The sequence below is a fragment of the Eleutherodactylus coqui genome, chromosome 2, assembly GCF_035609145.1.
Source record: "Eleutherodactylus coqui strain aEleCoq1 chromosome 2, aEleCoq1.hap1, whole genome shotgun sequence".
In the NCBI taxonomy this organism is placed as follows: domain Eukaryota; kingdom Metazoa; phylum Chordata; class Amphibia; order Anura; family Eleutherodactylidae; genus Eleutherodactylus; species Eleutherodactylus coqui.
Window position 1 is genome coordinate 293,292,140 of NC_089838.1, and position 23,589 is coordinate 293,315,728.

The following is a 23,589-nucleotide window of genomic DNA, read 5'->3' on the forward strand; positions in this document are numbered from 1 at the left end:
AAATCACTGCTCTGCTGCACTTCATATAACACTGCAGTTCTGTGGAACACATTTCTTATCTGATTGAATATAGTCAGTGGGCCTTCCCTTTAAAAAAAAAAGGGAAAAATTCTATTTGGCCTGCCTCTGACAGTCCTCAGCGTTCTGGGTACGTGTGCGGTGGGTGGAGAACGTAAAGAAATCATACGCAGCCAGCTACGTTTAACAGCAGGCTTGCGCCAATTTATTTCCTGCCTGGGAAATCACCGCTCTGCTGCAGTTAATATAACACTGCAGTTCTGTGACACACAGCAGGGCCACAGAACACATTTGTTATTGATTGAATATAGTCAGTGGGCCTTTCCTTTTAAAAAAAAGGGAAAAATTCTATTTGGCCTGCAGGCTTGCGCCAATTTATTTCCTGGCTGGGAAATCACTGGTAATACAGCATGCTGAGGGGTAGGGGTAGGCCTAGAGGACGTGGACGCGGCCGAGGACGCGTAGGCCCAAGTGAGGGTGTGGGCACAGGCCGAGCTCCTGATACAGGTGTATCGCAGCCGACTGCTGCGCGATTAGGAGAGAGGCACGTTTCTGGCGTCCCCACATTCATCGCCCAATTAATGGGTCCACGCGGGAGACGGTTATTAGAAAATGAGCAGTGTGAGCAGGTCCTGTGGTGGATGACAGAAAGTGCTTCGAGCAAGCTATCATCCACCCACAGTTCGGCGCCGTCCAGTGCTGCAAATCCGAATCCTCTGGCTGCTGCTCCTCCTTCCTCCCAGCCTTCTCACTCCACTACAATGACACCTGCTCAGGAACGGGAACACTCCCAGGAACTGTTCTCGGGCCCCTGCTCAGATTGGGCAGCAGTGGTTCCTCTCCCACCAGAGGAGATTATCGTCACTGATGCCCAACCATTGGAAAGTTCCCGGGGTCCGGGGGATGAGGCTGGGGACTTCCGGCAACTGTCTCAAGACCTTTCAGTGGGTGAGGAGGACGATGACGATGAGACACAGTTGTCTTGCAGTGAGGTAGTAGTAAGGGCAGTAAGTCCGAGGGAGGAGCGCACAGAGGATTCGGAGGAAGAGCAGCAGGACGATGAGGTGACTGACCCCACCTGGTGTGCAACGCCTACTCAGGACAGGTCTTCAGAGGGGGAGGCAAGGGCAGCAGCAGGGCAGGTTGCAAGAGGCAGTGCGGTGTCCAGGGGTAGAGGCAGGGCCAGACCGAATAATCCACCAACTGTTTCCCAAAGCGCACCCTCGCGCCATGCCACCCTGCAGAGGCCGAGGTGCTCTAAGGTCTGGCAGTTTTTCACAGAGACGCCTGACGACCGACGAACAGTGGTGTGCAACCTTTGTCGCGCCAAGATCAGCTGGGGAGCCACCACCACCAGCATGCGCAGACATATGATGGCCAAGCACCCCACAAGGTGGGACGAAGGCCGTTCACCTCCTCCGGTTTGCACCGCTGCCTCTCCCCCTGTGCCCCAATCTGCCACTGAGATCCAAACCCCCTCTCAGGACACTGGCACTACCGTCTCCTGGCCTGCACCCACACCCTCACCTCCGCTGTCCTCGGCCCCATCCACCAATGCCTCGCACCGCACCATCCAGCCGTCGCTAGCGCAAGTGTTGGAGCGCAAGCGCAAGTACGGCGCCACTCACCCGCACGCTCAAGCGTTAACCGTCCACATAGCCAAATTTATCAGCCTTGAGATGCTGCCGTATAGGGTTGTGGAAACGGAGTCCTTCAAAAGTATGATGGCGGCGGCGGCCCCGCGCTACTCAGTTCCCAGTCGCCACTACTTTTCCCGATGTGCCATCCCAGCCCTGCACGACCACGTCTCCCGCAACATTGTACGCGCCCTCACCAATGCGGTTAGTGGCAAGGTCCACTTAACAACGGACACGTGGACAAGCACAGGCGGGCAGGGCCACTACATCTCCCTGACGGCACATTGGGTGAATTTAGTGGAGGCTGGGACAGAGTCAGAGCCTGGGACCGCTCACGTCCTACCCACCCCCAGAATTGCGGGCCCCAGCTCGGTGGTGGTATGTTCGGCGGTGTATGATTCCTCCACTAAAGCACCCTCCTCCTCCTCCTCAACCTCTGTCTCGCAATCAAGATGTGTCAGCAGCAGCAGGACGTCGCCAGCAGTCGGTGTCGCGCGGCGTGGTAGCACAGCGGTGGGCAAGCGTCAGCAGGCCGTGCTGAAACTACTCAGCTTAGGAGATAAGAGGCACATGGCCCACGAACTGCTGCGGGGTCTAACAGAGCAGACCGACCATTGGCTTGCGCCGCTGAGCCTCCAACCGGGCATGGTCGTGTGTGACAACGGCCGTAACCTGGTGGCGGCTCTGCAGCTTGGCAGCCTCACACACGTGCCATGCCTGGCCCACATCTTTAATTTGGTGGTTCAGCGCTTTCTGAAAAGCTACCCACGCTTGTCAGACCTGCTCGGAAAGGTGCACCGACTCTGCGCACATTTCCGCAAGTCCCACACGGACGCTGCCACCCTGCGGACACTGCAACATCGGTTTCATCTACCAGTGCACCGATTGCTGTGCGACGTGCCCACACGGTGGAACTCTATGCTCCACATGTTGGCCAGGCTCTATGAGCAGCGTAGAGCTATAGTGGAATACCAACTCCAACATGGGCGGCGCAGTGGGAGTCAGCCTCCTCAATTATTTTCAGAAGAGTGGGCCTGGTTGGCAGACATCTGCCAGGTCCTTGGAAAGTTTGAGGAGTCTACCCAGGTGGTGAGCGGCGATGCTGCAATCATTAGCGTCACCATTCCTCTGCTATGCCTCTTGAGAAGTTCCCTGCAAAGCATAAAGGCAAATGCTTTGCGCTCGGAAACGGAGGCGGGGGAAGACAGTATGTCGCTGGATAGTCAGAGCACCCTCCTGTCTATATCTCAGCGCGTTGAGGAGGAGGAGGAGGAGCATGAGGAGGATGGGGAAGAGAAAGCTTGGCCCACTGCTGACGGTACCCATGCTGCTTGCCTGTCATCCTTTCAGCGTGTATGGCCTGAGGAGGAGGAGGCGGAGGAGGAGGGGGAGGATCCTGAAAGTGATCTTCCTAGTGAAGACAGCCATGTGTTACGTACAGGTACCCTGGCACACATGGCTGACTTCATGTTAGGATGCCTTTCTCGTGACCCTCGTGTTGCACGCATTCTGGCCACTATGGATTACTGGGTGTACACACTGCTCGACCCACGGTATAAGGAGAACCTTTCCACTCTCATTCCCGAAGAGGAAAGGGGTTCGAGAGTGTTGCTATACCACAGGACCCTGGCGGACAAGCTGATGGTAAAATTCCCCTCCGACAGCGCTAGTGGCAGAAGGCGCAGTTCCGAGGGCCAGGTAGCAGGGGAGGTGCGGAGTTCGAGCAGCATGTTCAGCACAGGCAGTGCAACACTCTTTAAGGCCCTGGACAGCTTTATGGCTCCCCACCAAGACTGTGTCACCGCTCCCCAGTCAAGGCTGAGTCGGCGGGAGCACTGTAAAAGGATGGTGAGGGAGTGCATAGCCGATCGCACGACCGTCCTCCGTGACGCCTCTGCCCCCTACAACTACTGGGTGTCGAAGCTGGACACGTGGCCTGAACTCGCGCTGTATGCCCTGGAGGTGCTTGCTTGTCCTGCCGCTAGCGTCTTGTCAGAGAGGGTGTTTAGTGCGGCTGGGGGAATCATCACAGATAAGCGTACATGCCTGTCAACCGACAGTGCCGACAGGCTTACACTCATCAAGATGAACAAAGCCTGGATTTCCCCAGACTTCTCTTCTCCACCAGTGGACAGCAGCGATACCTAAACAATACGTAGGCTGCACCCGCGGATGGAAGCATCGTTCTGTATCACCATCCAAAACGGTGACATTTCTGCTTCATCAATCTGTGTATAATATTCCTCCTCCTCCTCCTGCTCCTCCTCCTGAAACCTCACATAATCACGCCGAACGGGCAATTTTTCTTTGGGCCACAAGGCTCAGTCATATAATTTTTCCAAACAATTCTTATACGTTTCAATGCTCTTACAAGCGATGAAACTTTAACTTGAACAAATTTTTCGTTAAACTGGGCTGCCTCCAGGCCTAGTTACCACTTAAGCCACATTAACCAAAGCGATTAATGGGTTTCACCTGCCATCTTGGTTGGGCATGGCCAATTTTTTATGAGGTACATTAGTACTGTTGCTACACCAATTTTTTTGGGTCCTCACCTACAGTATAATCATTGTCATTTCTATGTTCTTCGCCTGCACTCATGGTACAGAAAGGTGTGTGGGGTTGGCCTACACTTTTGCTACATAAATGTAACTGGGGCCTTGTCTATACTGCAGCTACTGAAATGTGAAAGAGACTGTTATCTCCCTAAACTGCTGCAATGGGAATTGTTACTGGGGCTTGTCTTGAGTGCTACTATTACTGAAATGGAACTAAGACTGCGCTCCTCCTATACTGCTGCTTCGGAATTGTTACTGGGGCTTGTCTTGAGTGCTACTATTACTGAAATGGAACTAAGACTGCACTCCTCCTATACTGCTGCTTCGGAATTGTTACTGGGGCCTGTCTTGAGTGCTACTATTACTGAAATGGAACTAAGACTGCGCTCCTCCTATACTGCTGCTTCGGAATTGTTACTGGGGCTTGTCTTGAGTGCTACTATTACTGAAATGGAACTAAGACTGCGCTCCTCCTATACTGCTGCTTCGGAATTGTTACTGGGGCTTGTCTTGAGTGCTACTATTACTGAAATGGAACTAAGACTGCACTCCTCCTATACTGCTGCTTCGGAATTGTTACTGGGGCCTGTCTTGAGTGCTACTATTACTGAAATGGAAATAAGACTGCGCTCCTCCTATACTGCTGCTTCGGAATTGTTACTGGGGCTTGTCTTGAGTGCTACTATTACTGAAATGGAACTAAGACTGCGCTCCTCCTATACTGCTGCTTCGGAATTGTTACTGGGGCCTGTCTTGAGTGCTACTATTACTGAAATGGAACTAAGACTGCGCTCCTCCTATACTGCTGCTTCGGAATTGTTACTGGGGCTTGTCTTGAGTGCTACTATTACTGAAATGGAACTAAGACTGCACTCCTCCTATACTGCTGCTTCGGAATTGTTACTGGGGCCTGTCTTGAGTGCTACTATTACTGAAATGGAACTAAGACTGCGCTCCTCCTATACTGCTGCTTCGGAATTGTTACTGGGGCTTGTCTTGAGTGCTACTATTACTGAAATGGAACTAAGACTGCGCTCCTCCTATACTGCTGCTTCGGAATTGTTACTGGGGCTTGTCTTGAGTGCTACTATTACTGAAATGGAACTAAGACTGCACTCCTCCTATACTGCTGCTTCGGAATTGTTACTGGGGCCTGTCTTGAGTGCTACTATTACTGAAATGGAACTAAGACTGCGCTCCTCCTATACTGCTGCTTCGGAATTGTTACTGGGGCTTGTCTTGAGTGCTACTATTACTGAAATGGAACTAAGACTGCGCTCCTCCTATACTGCTGCTTCGGAATTGTTACTGGGGCCTGTCTTGAGTGCTACTATTACTGAAATGGAACTAAGACTGCGCTCCTCCTATACTGCTGCTTCGGAATTGTTACTGGGGCTTGTCTTGAGTGCTACTATTACTGAAATGGAACTAAGACTGCGCTCCTCCTATACTGCTGCTTCGGAATTGTTACTGGGGCTTGTCTTGAGTGCTACTATTACTGAAATGGAACTAAGACTGCGCTCCCCCTATACTGCTGCTAGTGATATGTTAGTGGGGCCTGTCCCTAATACTACCGCTGAAATGTTAATAATTCTGGGCTCTGCCTATACCGCAGCTAATGGTATGTCACTGGGGTGTGGAAACAGAGGCTTCACAAAGACATGATGGCGGCGAGGCCATTTCCCACCAACGCTGTTACTGTTAAGGTGCATATAACCACAGACACGTGGAGAGGACACATAGTGCCTCCAAAACATCCCCTTCCTCCTCCAACAATGAAAACATTCTTGGCAAATACCTTTGCATTGGTCCGTCTGGTGGCAGTCCAAGAATTTCACCTTTAACGACACTACAAGAGAGCACCACCACCATCCCCCCGCCACGGCCCACTTAATCATGGCCACATTCCGAAAACCAACTACATAAAACCGCGCTACTAGGTCCGCAGTCACCACCACATTACCACCAACGAGGTTACTGTTAAGGTACATATTACCAGTCTGACTGGGGCATGCAGTGTGGGCCAAAGCCCACCTGTATTGTATCTGACGTTAGCTCTGCTGAGTAGGGCACTGCAATGGGATATATTTATGTACCACCGGTGGGTTCCAGGGAGCTACCCATGCTGTAGGTGCACACGGAGTTTAACCTACATCTGCCCACTTGTAAAGAACCCCAGTCTGACTGGGGCATGCAGTGTGGGCCGAAGCCCACCTGCATTAAGCACGACATTACCTCAGCTGTGTTGGGCAATGCAATGGGATATATTTATGTACCACCGGTGGCTTCCTGGCACCCACCCATGCTGTAGGTGCACACGGAGTTTAACCTACATCTGTCCACTTGTAAAGAACCCCAGTCTGACTGGGGCATGCAGTGTGGGCCGAAGCCCACCTGTATTGTTTCTGACGTTAGCTCTGCTGAGTAGGGCACTGCAATGGGATATATTTATGTACCACCGGTGGGTTCCAGGGAGCCACCCATGCTGTAGGTACACACGGAGTTTAACCTACATCTGTCCACTTGTAAAGAACCCCAGTCTGACTGGGGCATGCAGTGTGGGCCGAAGCCCACCTGCATTAAGCACGACATTACCTCAGCTGTGTTGGGCAATGCAATGGGATATATTTATGTACCGCCGGTGGCTTCCTGGCACCCACCCATGCTGTGGGTCCACAGAGAGTTGTAACTGCATGCGTCCACTTCTAAAGAACCCCAGTCAGACTGGGGCATGCAGTGTGGGCCGAAGCCCACCTGCATTAACCACGACATTACCTCAGCTGTGATGGGCAATGCAATGGGATACATTTATGTACAGCGGGTGGGTTCCAGGGAGCCACCCATGCTGTGGGTGCACACGGAATTCCCATTGCGGAGTTGTACCTGCCTGTGACTATTTATAAAAAACCGCGGTCTGACTGGGGCGAGCAGACACCTTGACAGAATGAATAGTGTGTGGCACATAGGTTCCCCATTACTATGCCCACGTGTGCAGCTCCAGATGGAGGTGGCACAGGATTGGATTTCTCATTGCTTCTGTACAGCATTGTGGACTATCGGCCCGCCCCTTTTATGGGGGGGTTGCTGCCTAGCCATGCCAACCCTCTGCAGTGTGTGCCTGCTTTTCCTGTGGCAGACGCACTTATAAATAGACATAAGGGTGGCGTGGCATGAGGGCAGCTGAAGGCTGGGCAGGGACAGTTTGGTGTGCGCTGTGGACACTGGGTCGTGGGGGGGGGGGATTTGGCAGCATGTAACCCAGGAGAAGTGGCAGCGGAGTGTCATGCAGGCAGTGATTGTGCTTTGTTGGAGGTAGTGTGGTGCTTAGCTAAGGTATGCCATGCTAATGAGGGCTTTTCAGAAGTAAAAGTTGTTGGGAGGGGGGGGCGCCCACTCTTGCCGCTATTGTGGCTTAATAGTGGGACCTGTGAACTTGAGATGCAGCCCAACATGTAGCCCCTCGCCTGCCCTATCCGTTGCTGTGTCGTTCCCATCACTTTCTTGAATTGCCAAGATTTTCACACATGAAAACCTTAGCGAGCATCGGCGAAACACAAAAATGCTCGGGTCGCCCATTGACTTCAATGGGGTTCGTTACTCGAAACGAACCCTCGAGCATCGCGAAAAGTTTGTCCCGAGTAACGAGCACCCGAGCATTTTGGTGCTCGCTCATCTCTAGTAATATCCCTACCAATATATTAAATGCTCACCAGAATTCTTCAGTTGTGACATCTCTTTACTCATTGCCAAATCTGTGGAGTAAATAGCAGATTTGTGAGATCATAGTTTCAACTTATCCTTAGCATTTACTAATTGAATATAGCTGGGACCCTCCATTCAACCTATCAGGTTAATAGTTTCTACATGTCCCTTCTGGCTGGTGAAAGTGTCCATTTGATGGAGATTTCAGTGGAGGATGGGTCCATTCTGTGTTTTGCCAGCAGAAAGTTGTTGTCATTGTCTGGCATGCTACAGCTACAGTACAGTGGAGCTACAGGCCAGTTATGGTCACAGCTTCCACAAGCTGGCTAGCTCAGATTTCACTTGCCATTGCTCTTCAACTCTTCTCTGTTAGTACACTCCTATCAACTGGCCTGATTCTACGATATGACTTTATCGGCTTACAATTTCTTTATATAAACACAGACATCTTGTTCCTATCTAATTGGGAAAGGTATTGAAACTATTTTAGATCTATCTGTGTAGCTCAGTGCTAGTACTTTAGCTGTCATCAGCAGGGAGGAAGTAAAGGGCTGTAGTAATTCAAGTTTTCTCCTAATGTAACCTATTGTCATGTCTGTTTCCTGAGAACTATGGTACTACAGGTACCATAGAGAGAGAATGAGAAAAGAGAAAGCTGACCACACCCACAACTGGGAAGACAGCTTTTATGTGTACTGACCTGGAGTAATTGGCTGACTGGAGACACACACACACCCAGCCAGCACAATCCCCCACACCTGAGCAGAAAAGCTTCAGAGAATCTGTAGTACCACAGATCTCAGAAGACAGACATGACACATATATTGACAACTAGCTGATCTACCTGGCTTCGCCCGAGTTAATTTGGTACAGGTGTTTACCTGTTATTCGCACAGAAATTTTTATGAAGACTTTGCTACAGAAATGTTACTGGGGTATGCCTATACTTATGCTACAGGAATGTTACAGGGGTCTGCCTATACTTCTGCTACAGAAATGTTACAGGGGTCTGCCTATGCCTTTCCTACAGAAAAGTTACAGGGATCTGCCTATACTATGGGTGCACAAAGACTTCCCATTGCAGTGTTTTACCTATCTGGCACAAATACACTGACTGATGAGGGCAGAAATGTGGGCCGAGGCCAAGGTCCTTGGCGGGGTGAAACTCCCCCATGTTTGGGCACTCTGATTTCTTCTTGTGTAATACCATCTTTCTGCACCAACAGTATAGGCGAGCCCAAGGAACTCAAAGACTTCCCCTTGCGGTCTTGAGCTATCTGACACCTACAGAGAATGAAGTGTGTGGGAACACATGGATTTCCCATTGCTATGTAACTCAGGGCACCTTGGGTCACAGAAGGTGAGGGCTGGGACCGTGCCTGACCCAGGGCCTGCTCACATACTTCCCACAAAGAATATATCGGGTCCTGGTCATGGTTTCTTGGCCTTGTAATGCCACCTCCTCCTCTTGCTTGGGGTCAGGGGATCAGCACTGGGCAACATGTATTTTCTCTTGTGTTACCACAGTTATCTGAGGCATTGGTTTTGGCCAAACGAAAGGAGCGTTACTGTATTAATGAGACGTTCACAGCTGTACTAGCATCGGAGTCCGCTTTATGCCCACGATTGCTGAGGGTGTGGGCAAAGGCCTATGTCCTGGGGGAAATGCAACAGCACCAGGTTGAGCCTGTGAAACTTCTTCCTGCTTAATCCAGTCTTTGGAGCGGTGTAAGCAACCGTAACTGATTTAATGAGATGTTCACAGCTGTACTAGCATCAGAGTCCACTTTATGCCCACAATTGCTGAGGGTGTGGGCAGAGCTTTATGTCCTGGGGGAAATGCAACTGCACCCAGTTGGGCCTGTGGAACTTCTTCCTGGTTAATCTAGTCTTTGGAGCGGTGGAAGCAACAGTAAAAGATTTAATGAGACGTTTACAGCTGTACTAGCATTGGAGTCCACTTTATGCCCACGATTGCTGAGGGTGTGGGCAGAGGCCTATGTCCTTAGGGAAATGCAACTGCGCCAGGTTGGTCCTGTGGAACTTCTTTCTGGTTAATCCAGTCTTTGGAGCGGTGTAAGCAATCGTAACTGATTTAATGAGACATTCACAGCTGTACTAGCATCGGAGTCCACTTTATGCCCACGATTGCTGAGGCCTATGTCCTGGGGGAAATGCAACTGCGCCAGGTTGGGCCTGTGGAACTTCTTCCTGGTTAATCCAGTCTTTGGAGCGGTGTAAGCAACCGTAACACATTTAATGAGACGTTCACAGCTATACTAGCATCAGAGTCCGCTTCATGCCCACGATTGCTGAGGGTGTGGGCAGAGGCCTATGTCCTGGAGAGAAATGCAACTGCGCCAGGTGGGGCCTGTGGAACTTCTTCCTGGTTAATTCAGTCTTTGGACCGGTGTAAGCAACCGTAACTGATTTAATGAGACGTTTACAGCTGTACTAGCATCGGAGTCCACTTTATGCCCACGATTGCTGAGGGTGTGGGCAGAGGCCTATGTCCTTGGGGAAATGCAACTGTGCGAGGTTGGACCTGTGGAACTTCTTTCTGGTTAATCCAGTCTTTGGAGCGGTGTAAGCAATTGTAACGGATTTAATGAGATGTTTACAGCTGTACTATCATCGGAGTCCGCTTTATGCCCACGATTGCTGAGGGTGTGGGCAGAGGCCTATGTCCTTGGGGAAATGCAACTGTGCGAGGTTGGACCTGTGGAACTTCTTTCTGGTTAATCCAGTCTTTGGAGCGGTGTAAGCAATTGTAACGGATTTAATGAGATGTTTACAGCTGTACTATCATCGGAGTCCGCTTTATGCCCACGATTGCTTAGAGTGTAGGCAGAGGCCTATGTCATGGGGGAAATGCAACTGTGCCAGGTTGGGCCTGTGGAGCTTCTTCCTGGTTAATTAAGTCTTTGGAGCAGTGTAAGCAACCTTAACTGATTTAATGAGACGTTTACAGCTGTACTAGCATCGGAGTCCACTTTATGCCCACGATTGCTGAGGGTGTGGGCAGAGGCCTATGTCCTTAGGGAAATGCAACTGCGCCAGGTTGGGCCTGTGGAACTTCTTCCTGGTTAATCCAGTCTTTGGAGCGGTGTAAGCAACAGTAACTGATTTAATGAGAAGTAAACAGCTGTACTAGCATCGGAGTCTGCTTTATGCCCACGATTGCTGAGGGTGTGTGCAGAGGCCGAGCTCCTCGGCGGAGTGAAACTCTGCCATGTTTGGGCACTGTAATTGCCTCATGTTTAATACTTTCCTTGGGTTCCTTTGCCTCGCCTATGCTGTGAGTGCACAAAGACTTCCCATAGCGGTGTTTTACCTGTCTGACACAAATACACTGATTGACTAAGGCAGAAAAGTAGGCCGAAGGCCCTTAGCAGGGTGAAACTCTGCCATGTTTGGGCACTGTAATTGCTTCATGTTTAATACTTTCCTTGGGTTCCTTTGCCTCGCCTATGCTGTGAGTGCACAAAGACTTTCCATAGCGGTGTTTTACCTGTCTGACACAAATACACTCACTGACTAGGGTAGAAATGTGGGCCGAGGTCCTTGGCGGGGTGAAACTCTGCAATGTTTGGGCGTTCTGATTTCTTTATGTGTAATACCATCTTTAAGTTCCTTGGGCTCGCCTATGCTGTGGGTGCACAAAGACTTCCCATTGCATTGTTTTACCTGTCTGGCACACACACTGACTGACTAGGGTAGAAATGTGGGCCGAGGTCCTTGGTGGGGTGAAACTCTGCCATGTTTGGGCGCTCTGATTTCTTCTTGTGTAATACCAACTTTGTGTACCGACAGCATAGGCAAGCCCAAGGAACTCAAAGACTTTCCATTGCGGTGCTGAGCTATCTAACACCTACACAGACTGAATTCTGTGGGGACACATGGATTTCCCATTGCTATGCAACTCGCGGCACCTTGGGTCACACAAGATGGAGGCTGGGACCGAGCCTGACCCTGGGCCCGGTCACGTGCTTCCCACACAGAGTATTGCTGCATTGTGGAGATGTGCATAAGTGCTGGCACCTGAGTCCCCTTTATGCCCACATTTGCAGCTCCTGACAATTTTGCGACGGAGGTGGCACAGGATTGGAATGATGATCGAACGTCAATTTATCATCAATTCTCAGCAGCATTGTGGGCTGTCGCCCACACTTTCAGAGAGGGTCGCTGCCTGGCCCTGCCAACCCTCTGCAGTGTGTGCCTCTGGTTCCTCCTCATCCAGTACGCGCTTATAAATAGACATGAGGGTGGTGTGGCTATGCAGCGAGCATGTGGCACGAGGGCAGCTGAACGCTGCGCAGGGACACTTTTGTGTGCGCTGTGGACGCAGGATCATGTGGGGAGATTGGACAGCAATGCCAACATGTAACCCAGGAGAAGAGGTAGCGGTGTCACCCGCAGGCAGTGATTGTCCGTGGCTGCAGGTAGCGTGGTGCTTAGCTAAGGTGTGCCTTGCTAATGAGGGTTTGTCCAAAGTAAAAATTGTTAGGGGGGTGATGCCAGACTCTTGCCCCCATTTTGGCTTAATAGTGGGACATGGGAGCCTCAGATGCAGCCATGCATGCTGCCCCTGCCCTTCTCTATCCGATTCTGTGGTGTTTCCATGACTTTCTGAGGTTTTCCAGAGTTTCACAAGTCATCACCTATGCGGAGCATCGGTTCCATACAAAAATGCTTGAGTCGCCCATTAACATCAATTGGGTTCGTTACTCGAAATGAGCTCTCGAGCATTGCAAAAATTTCGACTCGAGCAACGAGCACCTGAGCATTTTGGTGCTCGCTCATCTCTAGTAGTACAGTATTACATCACTAGAGCATCAGTAATGAAATACAACATAAAAGATGTAGTACACATCAAAGTAATTCCCTGAACGTGAATTAAAGGCAACACATTTTTCCGTATTATAAATGATAAATGCTAAGGGCATCTTCACACTGGCGAGGGAATCGCATGATTTCCCAGCACTGCAAGGCTGCAAGAAATCGCAAAATTAAGAACCAATAAAATTCAAATGGCTCCATGCATATTTGTGATGTTTTAACGCTTGCGATGCAGTATTAAAACAAAATCGCGGCATGTCCATTCTTTTTGCGATCTTGCCCATTGTTTCCAATGGGGCCATTGTTTCCAATGGGTGAGGATCACAATCCTCTGCCACTGCTGTCACAGCAGTGGCAGGGGACTCTCCTTGATAAGAATTTTCGGGTGGGCGCTTAAAATATAAGAAGACCTGCAAGAAGACGCGCCGGAGATGACAGCGCTACTAGGGTGATGTATTCTTCTTTTTTTTCTACAGTTATTGATTATTTTTGGGATAGGGCTTATATTTCAAGCTCCCTTCAGAAAATCTTTGTCGCGGAGGGTCCTCTGCCACTGCTGCCACAGCACTGGAAGAGGATCACGATCCTCACCCGTTGATTTCAATTGGACCGGCGCTGCTGCCGCAGGCCCCGTTGAGATTAATGGGAAAAGATCATTATCTCCTGCTGTGGCTGTGACAACCACGGCAGGAGATTCCTTCAGCCCTGCAGGGATGGGAGGCTGTTTCCCTGCAGAAACGCCTAGCATCCAGGGCTTCAGAAGGATTTGCGAAAGCGATATCGGGGCGTCAATCACATCCCGATATCGCTCTCGCCAGTGTGCAGGAGCAATAAATGTAATCTCCCTACTAATACATTAAATGCTTACCAGAATTCTTCAGTTGTGACATCTCTTTACTCATTGCCAAATCTGTGGAGTAAATAGTAGATTTGTGAGATCATAGTTTCAACTTATCCTTAGCATTTACTAATTGAATATAGCTGGGACCCTCCATTCAACCTATCAGGTTAATAGTTTCTACATGTCACTTCTGGCTGGTGAAAGTGTCCATTTGATGGAGATCTCAGTGGAGGATGGGTCCATTCTGTGTTTTGCCAGCAGAAAGTTGTTGTCATTGTCTGGCATGCTACAGCTACAGTACAGTGGAGCTACAGGCCAGTTATGGTCACAACTTCCACAAGCTGGCTAGCTCAGATTTCACTTGCCATTGCTCTTCAACTCTTCTCTGTTAGTACACTCCTATCAACTGGCCTGATTCTACCATATGACTTTATCGGCTTACAATTTCTTTATATAAACACAGACATCTTGTTCCCATCTAATTGGGAAAGGCATTGAAACTATTTTAGATCTATCTGTGTAGCTCAGTGCTAGTACTTTAGCTGTCATCAGCAGGGAGGAAGTAAAGGGCTGTAGTAATTCAAGTTTTCTCCTAATGTAACCTATTGTCATGTCTGTTTCCTGAGAACTATGGTACTACAGGTACCATAGAGAGAGAACGAGAAAAGAGAAAGCTGACCACACCCACAACTGGGAAGACAGCTTTTATGTGTACTGACCTGGAGTAATTGGCTGACTGGAGACACACACACACCCAGCCAGAACAATCCCCCACACCTGATCAGGAAAGCTTCAGAGAATCCGTAGTACCACAGATCTCAGAAGACAGACACGACACATATATTGACAACTAGCTGATCTACCCGGCTTCACCCGAGTTAATTTGGTACAGGTGTTTACCTGTTATTCGCCCAGAAACTTTTATGATGTCGTGGTTACTTCAGAGGAACCGAGGAATAAAATATGTATACACATACAGGAGCAGTAAATTCTCCTCAGACTGCATGTACCAATGTCCCTCTGCAGAATGTGCCACCCCTCCCACTCTCCTTACTTTTTATTCTTAAAGATAACGCCCCTTTTTATTCAAATTTACCCCCAGACTGGTGGTTCAGCCCCTTCTTAGCCTTAAAGGCATGCTCCACCTCTGCAGTCCATGACTGCTTCCTTATGTACTTTGCAGTGTTTCAGTATATTCTCCTCAGTATATTAGAATCTTTTCAGTATATGCACACAGAGGTGAGGTAGATTCTCCTCCGTTTTTGTCACCGTGACAGCCAATATTCCCTAAGCGTAATATATTAGAACTGTCTCACCGAAGGGAACCAATGATTACTAAAATATAACGTTTATTCAAAGAAAATTAAAAAACGTGCGTGATCAAACTCGTGAATTGTGTGCCTCTTTTATTTTCTAGGGTAACACTGATATATTGATATTTCTTTGTTATGTTTATGTCCTGATGTTTTACGCTAACTGTGAATTTGGAAATAGAAGATACCCCACACTCAACTTAGTTGCGTTGGAACAAGAAAAATTCCTTTATTACTTTTATTCTTCTATTTCGTAAATAAAGGCTCTGTTCATCATCTTGGGTTTATCTAGTGAACAGCTGATTATCAGTCACCGAATATTCTATATGTTCACTCCACCAGTGATTTGGTCAAAGACTGTAGCGTAATATAGACCAGACACCTGTGTCCTTTAACACACTGATATCAACTTTATCACAGTCAGCTTCTGATATCTAATAGGACATATCGCAAGCCGTCTATATCAGTGTTCAGCGCTGTGATTACAACTAATGGCGCTGTATTAAACTACTGCATAGTATGTCATTGCATTCATTCATTACTCATCCAAAATTTAGGGGATTGAGTATTGTGAATGAATGAGCATCTATGCTCATTCATTCACAGCCGGTCAGGCTGTTCACATCTATAGCACTTTATACCATCCTGATGACGCAGCTATATCAATGATAGCTGTAGAAACACGTTGATGGTGTTCTATATGAATTATAGGGGGTTATTGAGAGCCTTGATGGGTTATAAAATCTGAATCCATCAGACTAATACTCAATCCCCAGAACTTTGATGGTGTTTTATAGGGATAAACAAGCGGTTATTGAGAGTCCTGATGGATGATAGAATCTAAGTCCATCAGACCAATACTCAATCCCCTAAATTTGAGATGTTGAACATGAATATGTAAATAAAGGGCTGATAGCCTCCACATAATAAAGTGTGTGTGGGTCTATCAAACCCTATACCAGCTATTCACAAAGAAACAGTATGGCTGAGTAATGAATGAATGCAATGACATACTATGCAGTAGTTTAATACAGCGCCATTAGTTGTAATCATAGAGCTGAACACTGATATAGACGGCTTGGGATATGTCCTATTAGATATCAGAAGCTGACTGTGATAAAGTTGATATCAGTGTGTTAAAGGACACCGGTGTCTGGTCTATATTACGCTACAGTCTTTGACCAAATCACTGGTGGAGTGAACATATAGAATATTCGGTGACTGATAATCAGCTGTTCACTAGATAAACACAAGATGGTGAACAGAGCCTTTATTTACGAAATAGAAGAATAAAAGTAATAAAGGAATTTTTCTTGTTCCAACGCAACTAAGTTGAGTGTGGGGTATCTTCTATTTCCAAATTCACAGTTAGCGTAAAACATCAGGACATAAACATAACAAAGAAATATCAATATATCAGTGTTACCCTAGAAAATAAAAAAGAGGCACACAATTCACGAGTTTGATCACGCACGTTTTTTAATTTTATTTGAATAAAAGTTATATTTTAGTAATCATTGGTTCCCTTCAGTGAGACAGATTCTCCTCAGTATATGCACACAGAGGTGAAGTAGATTCTCCTCAGTATATACACATAGAGGTAAGGTAGATTCTCCTCAGTATATACACATAGAGGTGAGGTAGATTTTCCTCGGTATATACACATAGAGGTGAGGTACATTCTCCTCAGTATACAAATCATTTCCCTAGGCTTTATGGTGTCTGAGAAAAGAACTATGTCATGTATCACAGATTTTTGCACAGTTTTTCACAAATATTGATGTTGCAACCATTTTACTTTTCCTATTTAGAACATAAAGATTGGTCATAGCAAGTTTCACATTTGTGCAGTACGGATATGTATTATTAGTTACATTACATAGGGGGTCACTTACTTTAGTGCTTAAAACTGAATAATTAGGTTGTGTGACCCCTTTACTTTTCCTATTTAGGACCTAAAGAATGGTTGTGCCAAATTTCAAGTTTGTACGACACTGGGAAGTTAGAGAATTAGTTTAGGTTCATAGGATTGTGGGTCACTTACTTTTGCACTATGGCTCATTCACACAGGGACCTACATGTACCAAAATCACACACATAAAAAGTTTCGGCTATTAGAACAAATGCTTTCAACACTTTAAATGGTTTCAACATTTTGGAGCGTTCAGATGCTCAAAAAGCATTTGAACGTTCCCTATAGGAAACCATTGGCTCTAATAGCCGCAAGTTTTTTATGTTCGTTATTTTTGCGCACATAGGTCCCTGTGTGAAAGAGGCCTTATGTATATAGATAAACTGTATAGATCACTTATTTTTTAATTCGAGATTATGAACTAAACACTAAGGGATCATCCTGACAGGTTTTTAAGGGAATCACTGGACACGCGCTTTAGTTTTATTTGAGGCTGAATTTAAGGCAGAAATAGATGATGGCTTATATCTGTTCCAACCATTCTAGATCAACTATAGGGTCTCGTTCACACAAGCGCTGTTTTAGCGCATCAGAGGTGCGCAAAGAAAGCGCTTCTATTAGAACCAATGGTTTCCTATAGGACCATTCAGATGAAGAAATTTAAGACGCGCAAAATATTCGCACCTAACAAAGATAGAACATATGACTGCAAAGCTCGCATCTAAGGACCTGACCTAGCTTTGGTGCATGCTTTCCCTAGACTCCTATGGGAGCTGGATAACATGCACCACGCACCTCCGATTGTGTGAACAAGCAATTTCACAGATAATTAAAATAGCCGGAAATCACCCGTTCACCCAATCTTTAGTGCAATATAGCTGCAATCTTTTCATGTGCCTATACTGCGCTAAAACAGCGCTCATGTGAATGAGGCCTGATGGATCTGTGTAATCAAAACTCACAGTATGTTAATAGGAGACTTGTGGAGGCAACCAGAATAAGGACCATGATAATAAGAAGGATCAGCGCTGCTAGAATTCTCCGGAGTTTTGTAGTTGATGCTTCTAAAGTAAACAAAAAGAGTAAAAGCACAATAGTAATGGAGTCAATGTTAAAGGATCTAGAATGCTACAAGATTACACATGAGGTTATACAAGCACTATGTAGAAATCATGCAGTTGGGATTGACCTTTGGTTCAAATATGGTGATAACTTCTTTCTAATCATCCTATTCTTGCACATGGAAAGCAGCTCATTCATTGACTTTTTACCTCATTTATGGTTTATTTGTGTCTATTCAAAGTAGCTAGTATAAACTGCGCACAATTGCTCCTGCATTAACCATCTATGCTGAACCTTAATCGCTGCAACCGTTTAATACATTGTATGTACATCTATGTCCTTCTCTCCTTTCCTTTTCAACCAGATGGTATCTCTAAACTTTTGTCAAACTCTTTGATCCTCATAAGATTTTATGATACACACAGGCCACAGGGTTTGTTTTTTGCCTCTGCTTAGTAATCCCACCTTGGGTGTCATGTTTATCTGATTACATGACCTGGATCCAAGCACATAATAAATTTAGGGTACGTGCGCAAATCGTGGAGAAAATGTGAAACAAATTCCATGTGAAAATCTGCACTAAAATCCATATGAGGAGTTTTTTGCAGATTTTGGTATTGATGTTGACCTTGGAATACACTCAATGCAAGGTCAATCAATACATTTCACGGTGAAAATCTGGCTATTTCCTTGGGGAGAGACTATACCATCCCCGACCAACTCACCTCATAGGTGTCTTCACACACTTTTTGGTGGTTCTCCTTAAGGCTTTCTTCACACAGGCGAAACCGCATTGCTGCAAGAAAATCGCAGTGATATCGCATCGCTGCACCGTACGATATCGCTGCGATTTTTCTCGCAGCGATACCGCGATTTTGTAGCGCTACAAAGTCGCATGTGACGCTACAAAATCACGCAACTTTGTAGCATCTGCTACTGTCAAAGTTGCATCGCATCGCATGCAAACCGCGTTTTTGTGTGATGCGATGCAACAGAGAGGAAGGCTCCATAGAGAAACATGGGCTACAAAACCTCGCGTGTCGCGGGCATATCGCCGGACCTGCTAGGTTTGTGTGTCATTTTGTAGCCTGCTACAAAACATCTCATGTGTGAAGGATCCCATAGGAAACCATGGGCTTCTCATACATGCAATTTGTAGCATGCAAAATCGCGCCACTTTGTCGCCCGTGTGAAGGAGGCCTAAGGAGACATGACACCCCTCCTGACACAGGTTCCAGGTCTCTCATGAGCTAAGCCAGAAACTTACTGCACACTGATGAGGGGCAAACCCCCCGGAAACAGCTGTCTGTGTATGGTTTACTGTTTTTTTTTTCCTTTTTCCAATCACTGTTAAGACTTGTTGGAAAGTTACATTGATTTGTAAGGAATGCTGCCATCCAATAGGTGGCGCTGCAGAGGTATTTTTCCAACTTCCTTATTTGCATAAATTACCCAGAGGAGCCATGTTCTATTTTCCTGCGCATTTGCGCACCTAAATTACCCATAGAATGGGGATGCGCAAATGTGTGCAAAATATGCTAGGAGATGTGTGATACACTGTGTAATTACGCAGGAAAAAGAACACATCTGGAACTCAGACTAATTAGCCCTTTAAATCAATGCGTCTTTCTTTGCCGCTTGCAAATGAACATGCCTTCCAGGCGCAAAAAGTGCAGTAAAATACGTTGATGCGTGTGCAAGTAAACATTGTTCATTCTGCAAATACGCAACTCTGAGGTGCACTCAAATATGCGTACAGTCGTGTGAAGGGGGCCTTAGGGTCCATTTACACGGAACCACGATTGATCAAAATTCACTCAAACGTCAGTCTGAGTGACAGTTTTGAGCGATCATCTTTGCGTAACTTTAAGTAGCTAATTAGCTACTTAAGAGTTAGTGCAAGCAGAGCGGGATACCATGTCAATAGCTCCAAGAACAAAGCAGCTGTTTTGTATATGCAAACAGTTGCATTGTTCTTGGAGCTTTCAGCTGACGTCCCACTGAGAACTGGCAGTGGGATACTAGCTGAAAGAATGCTATCAGCACCGCCTGCTGAGAAAATCAGCGTGCGGCGCTGATAACAGTCAAGATGGATTTTGAACAAATTTTGAGCAATAATCGTTGTGTCTAAATGGGCCCATAGTGTCTAGTGTTTGATATAAATTTTACATATGCAATTATGACCATGTGAAGGAGCCCTGAGGCTGTGTGTTTACACAGCAAGAAACCTTGTCGCTGAAACTCCACGCAGTCGCAGCAGCCAGTGGCTGTACAATCTTGTCGATAATGCTGGCAAGATTGCATTGCCTTTGTCTGTCGCATTTGTGCCGAGTTTCAGTTACAAGCAGTTTTTGCTGTGTGGAAACGCAGCCTTAGGCTTCTTTCACATGAGCGCATATTGGCCAGATCAGATGGGCATATTACTGAGGCGTAAAAGCGCACAGTCGGCCAATATAGCGCCAGGAGTTTTTACGTCGGGCCCAGAAGATAGTCCTTGAACTATCTTTTGGGCAGGAATACGTCTGTCGCTGCATGGGCTCCTATGGGAGCCAATGACAGCGGCCAGAGAAGGGAGGTGGGAGGGAGTTTAGCAGCGTAACTGACTTTTTCCTATTAGACATTCTGACTCGACTTTTTTCTCTCTGACTCAGGCTTTCTTAGAATCTCTGACTACACCCCTGCACTGCTACTTACAAGTTCCCCTCCAGTTAACCCCGGGAAATTCTGGGTGAACCCCTCTACCCAAAATCCAGATCTGCCTTTCGGGGCGATTCACGAAACACAGGAGGGTAGGATGTCTCACACACAGACATATACAAGTTAGACAAACATAACACCAGACATTTGGAAAGTGACAGTGCATGAAGGAAAGAAGACACTGTAGGGGAGTATAGTTTTTTTTTTTCTATATTCTCTCTGGTTTTGTGACAGAAAATTGTAGAGCGGGAAGTCTATGACTCCCTGCTGTATCATACTGTAGATTTCCACTGTATCGGGAGAATGCCACCCGCTTGGGGGTTCGTGGCATTGGGCTAGAGGTCTGAAGCACATGCCCTGGATCTCCAGTGCTACCGACACCTTCCATAGCTATCTATTTGAGAATTCTCTTCTTGACCCCTTAGTTTGGTTTTCGTACTTACATTCTACAGAAATACCCTTAATTAAGTATCAAACGATCTCCTGCCAGCTATATCTAGTGGTGACTGCTCTCTGCTAATTCTGCTGAATTTCTCTACAGCATTGTACATCATAAGGGCTTTTACCCACTAGAACTTTTTTTAACGCTGCGATATCGCAGCGTTTTTTTCAATGGGACTTTCTAATGTTAGAATCACATGGCACAAAAATTGCAAGCTTGTGCTTTAGCGATTTTTGCGCCATGCGATTTTAACACTTGAAAGTCCCATTGAAAAAAACACAGCGATATCGCAGCGTTAAAAAAAATGCTAGTGGGTAGGCGCCCTAAATCCACAGCTCAACTCAGTATGTGCAACTCTGAGGTAATTTTCCCGTGCGAGTTTTCTGCATTGCAAGATGCATAAAACTCTCATGGAAATAGATCCTATTGTTTTCTACGAGTCTATTTACATGTGCAATTTTTCTCTTGCAGCAATTGTAATTTTCCGCGATTTGGCAGAACACATTATTTACTGTGGGCAAGTTAAAAGTCTCATTGCACTCGAATAGGATGAGGTTTTTTTTTCTTCTAATTTTCCTTTTGAAATACATGTGATTTCCACATGAGAAACAAACATGAAAATCACATGATCAGTGATGCACTGCGATTTCTCATCACAAAAATTGGAATTTTACAAGTGTAATATCAGGCCGAGTTTCTCAGACCTATAACATGCTCACCCATGTAACTACAGCCTTAAGGATACTACTTTCTCATGGTATTCTTCCTAGCTCTCCGACGCACGTCAGTGTATCATTTTCAGCTTTACTTCTCCGCATCCCTGTGCTGTTGGGGTTCCTTGTGTGGTGGCCCAAAGTCTATATATCTGGCCCCTCCATAATAGTCATACATGTCATGTATTTAGTGTGGATACACTGGGCAAATTGTCTTGTCTCTAGTTATGTGTATTGCACAGCTGTAAGAGGTTAATGTCTGGGATATGTCTGGAAAATGTAACAAACTGCCTTGTCATGTGATGTTGCACTATTTATGTGTTTGCAAGAGGTGTGCAAAGGACTTCTGTTCTGGCTGGCTGTTCTTTTGGGTTCCTTGAGAGAGAGAGTGCCAGCTACATGGGGGTAACTTCAACCCTCACGTGGTGAAGTATGGAGGCGGAGGAGAGATATCCTGATGTTCCCATCCTAGGACCCCTACCTAGAGAGTGAGTGGAGAAAGGAACCCGCCGTGCAGTGTTCAAGCTACTAAGCGCAAGTGAGTGTCTGCGGAGTGTTTTGTCCACCTCCAGTGTGTTTGTCCAGGAGCAGAGTCGTACAGATAACTACAACTGTAGGCCCGGTGTCATCTTGTGTTCTCCTCCCTGACCTTGCTTAACTGTTCTTCCTGCACTGGTGTGTGAAAATTACTTTAAATAAGAACAGTTCCAGGCACTGCCCGTTCCCAGTGATTGAGGTATTCAACTATAACTGTGTGTGGACTCTATTATTTTTCCCACCGGACAACAATGGTGTGAAGAAACCGTGGCGTCACAAGTGACAACGTCTCCAGTCCACTACACCACTGTACAGGTAACCGCTGTCCTAGCATTGCCTGGAAGAGGCCTAGCAGTGCCTTGGCTGAGGTTGTGCGCGTTCCTCTGGGGAGAAATTTGGTAGAGCCACTGTGACAGGTGCCATCTCTACCCTGCCATCTCCTCAGCGTGTGCTTCGTGTTTTGGTTGCTGCAGGACACCACACTTGGTCCTCTCCTCTTTTCCATCTACACCGCCGCTATTGGACAAAGTATCAGCAGATATGGCTTTCAATACCATCTCTACCAATGGCAACACCCAATTATACACTTCTTCTTATTACATCACCTCTTCACTACTGCAAAACACCAGTGATTGTCCGCTGTCTCTAACAAAATGTCCTCTTTCTAAAACTGAAACTTTTAAACAATGAATTTACTGTTTCCTCCACCTACTAACTAACCTAAACCTAATATTTACATCTCAGTGGTAGGTGCTACCATAACTCCTCGGCAGCATGTCCTCTGTGGTGGGGTCATATTTGATTCCGATCTTTCCTTCACTCACTTGCATATTCCTGTCATCAGTACCTCAAAACCTCTCCAGAACCTGCCCTTTACTTATTGTGGATATTGTTGCACTGATTCATTATTGTGCTGACTACTGTAACTCATTACTAATATGTGTTCCCTTCACTACACTCTCTTTTCTGCAATCTGTGCTAAATGCAGCAACTAGACTTATTTTTCTTTCCAACTAGAACACTGATGTCTCCACTGTGTGCCAGTCACTGCACCGATGCCTCCACTGTATGCCAGTCACTGCACCGATGCCTCCACCGTATGCCAGTCACTGCACCGATGCCTCCACCCTATGCCAGTCACTGCACTGATGTCTCCACGCTGTGCCAGTTACTGCACTGATTGCCTAACCACTATAGAATCCAATTTAAACTCATCCTTCTCCTCCATAAAGCTCTTCAGAGTGCTGCCCCACCCTATATCTCTGTCTCCCACCCTATCTGTACTCTCAATTTTACTAATGATCTTAAACTAAGTTCT

At 46.8% G+C, this 23,589-nt stretch overlaps 1 protein-coding gene across 1 annotated transcript in view; it reads right to left on the reverse strand.

Moving 5' to 3' along the window:
* LOC136610201 (C-type lectin domain family 5 member A-like) overlaps positions 1–23,589 on the reverse strand; it is a 95,884-nt gene that overhangs the window by 43,571 nt on the left and 28,724 nt on the right. Inside the window, exons 4-6 of the mRNA XM_066589443.1 lie at positions 17,783–17,884; positions 13,623–13,664; positions 7,924–7,965 (exon numbers count right to left, since the gene is read on the reverse strand). Coding sequence (XP_066445540.1) covers positions 7,924–7,965; positions 13,623–13,664; positions 17,783–17,884 — 186 coding nt within the window. The remainder of the gene's footprint in view (positions 1–7,923; positions 7,966–13,622; positions 13,665–17,782; positions 17,885–23,589) is intronic.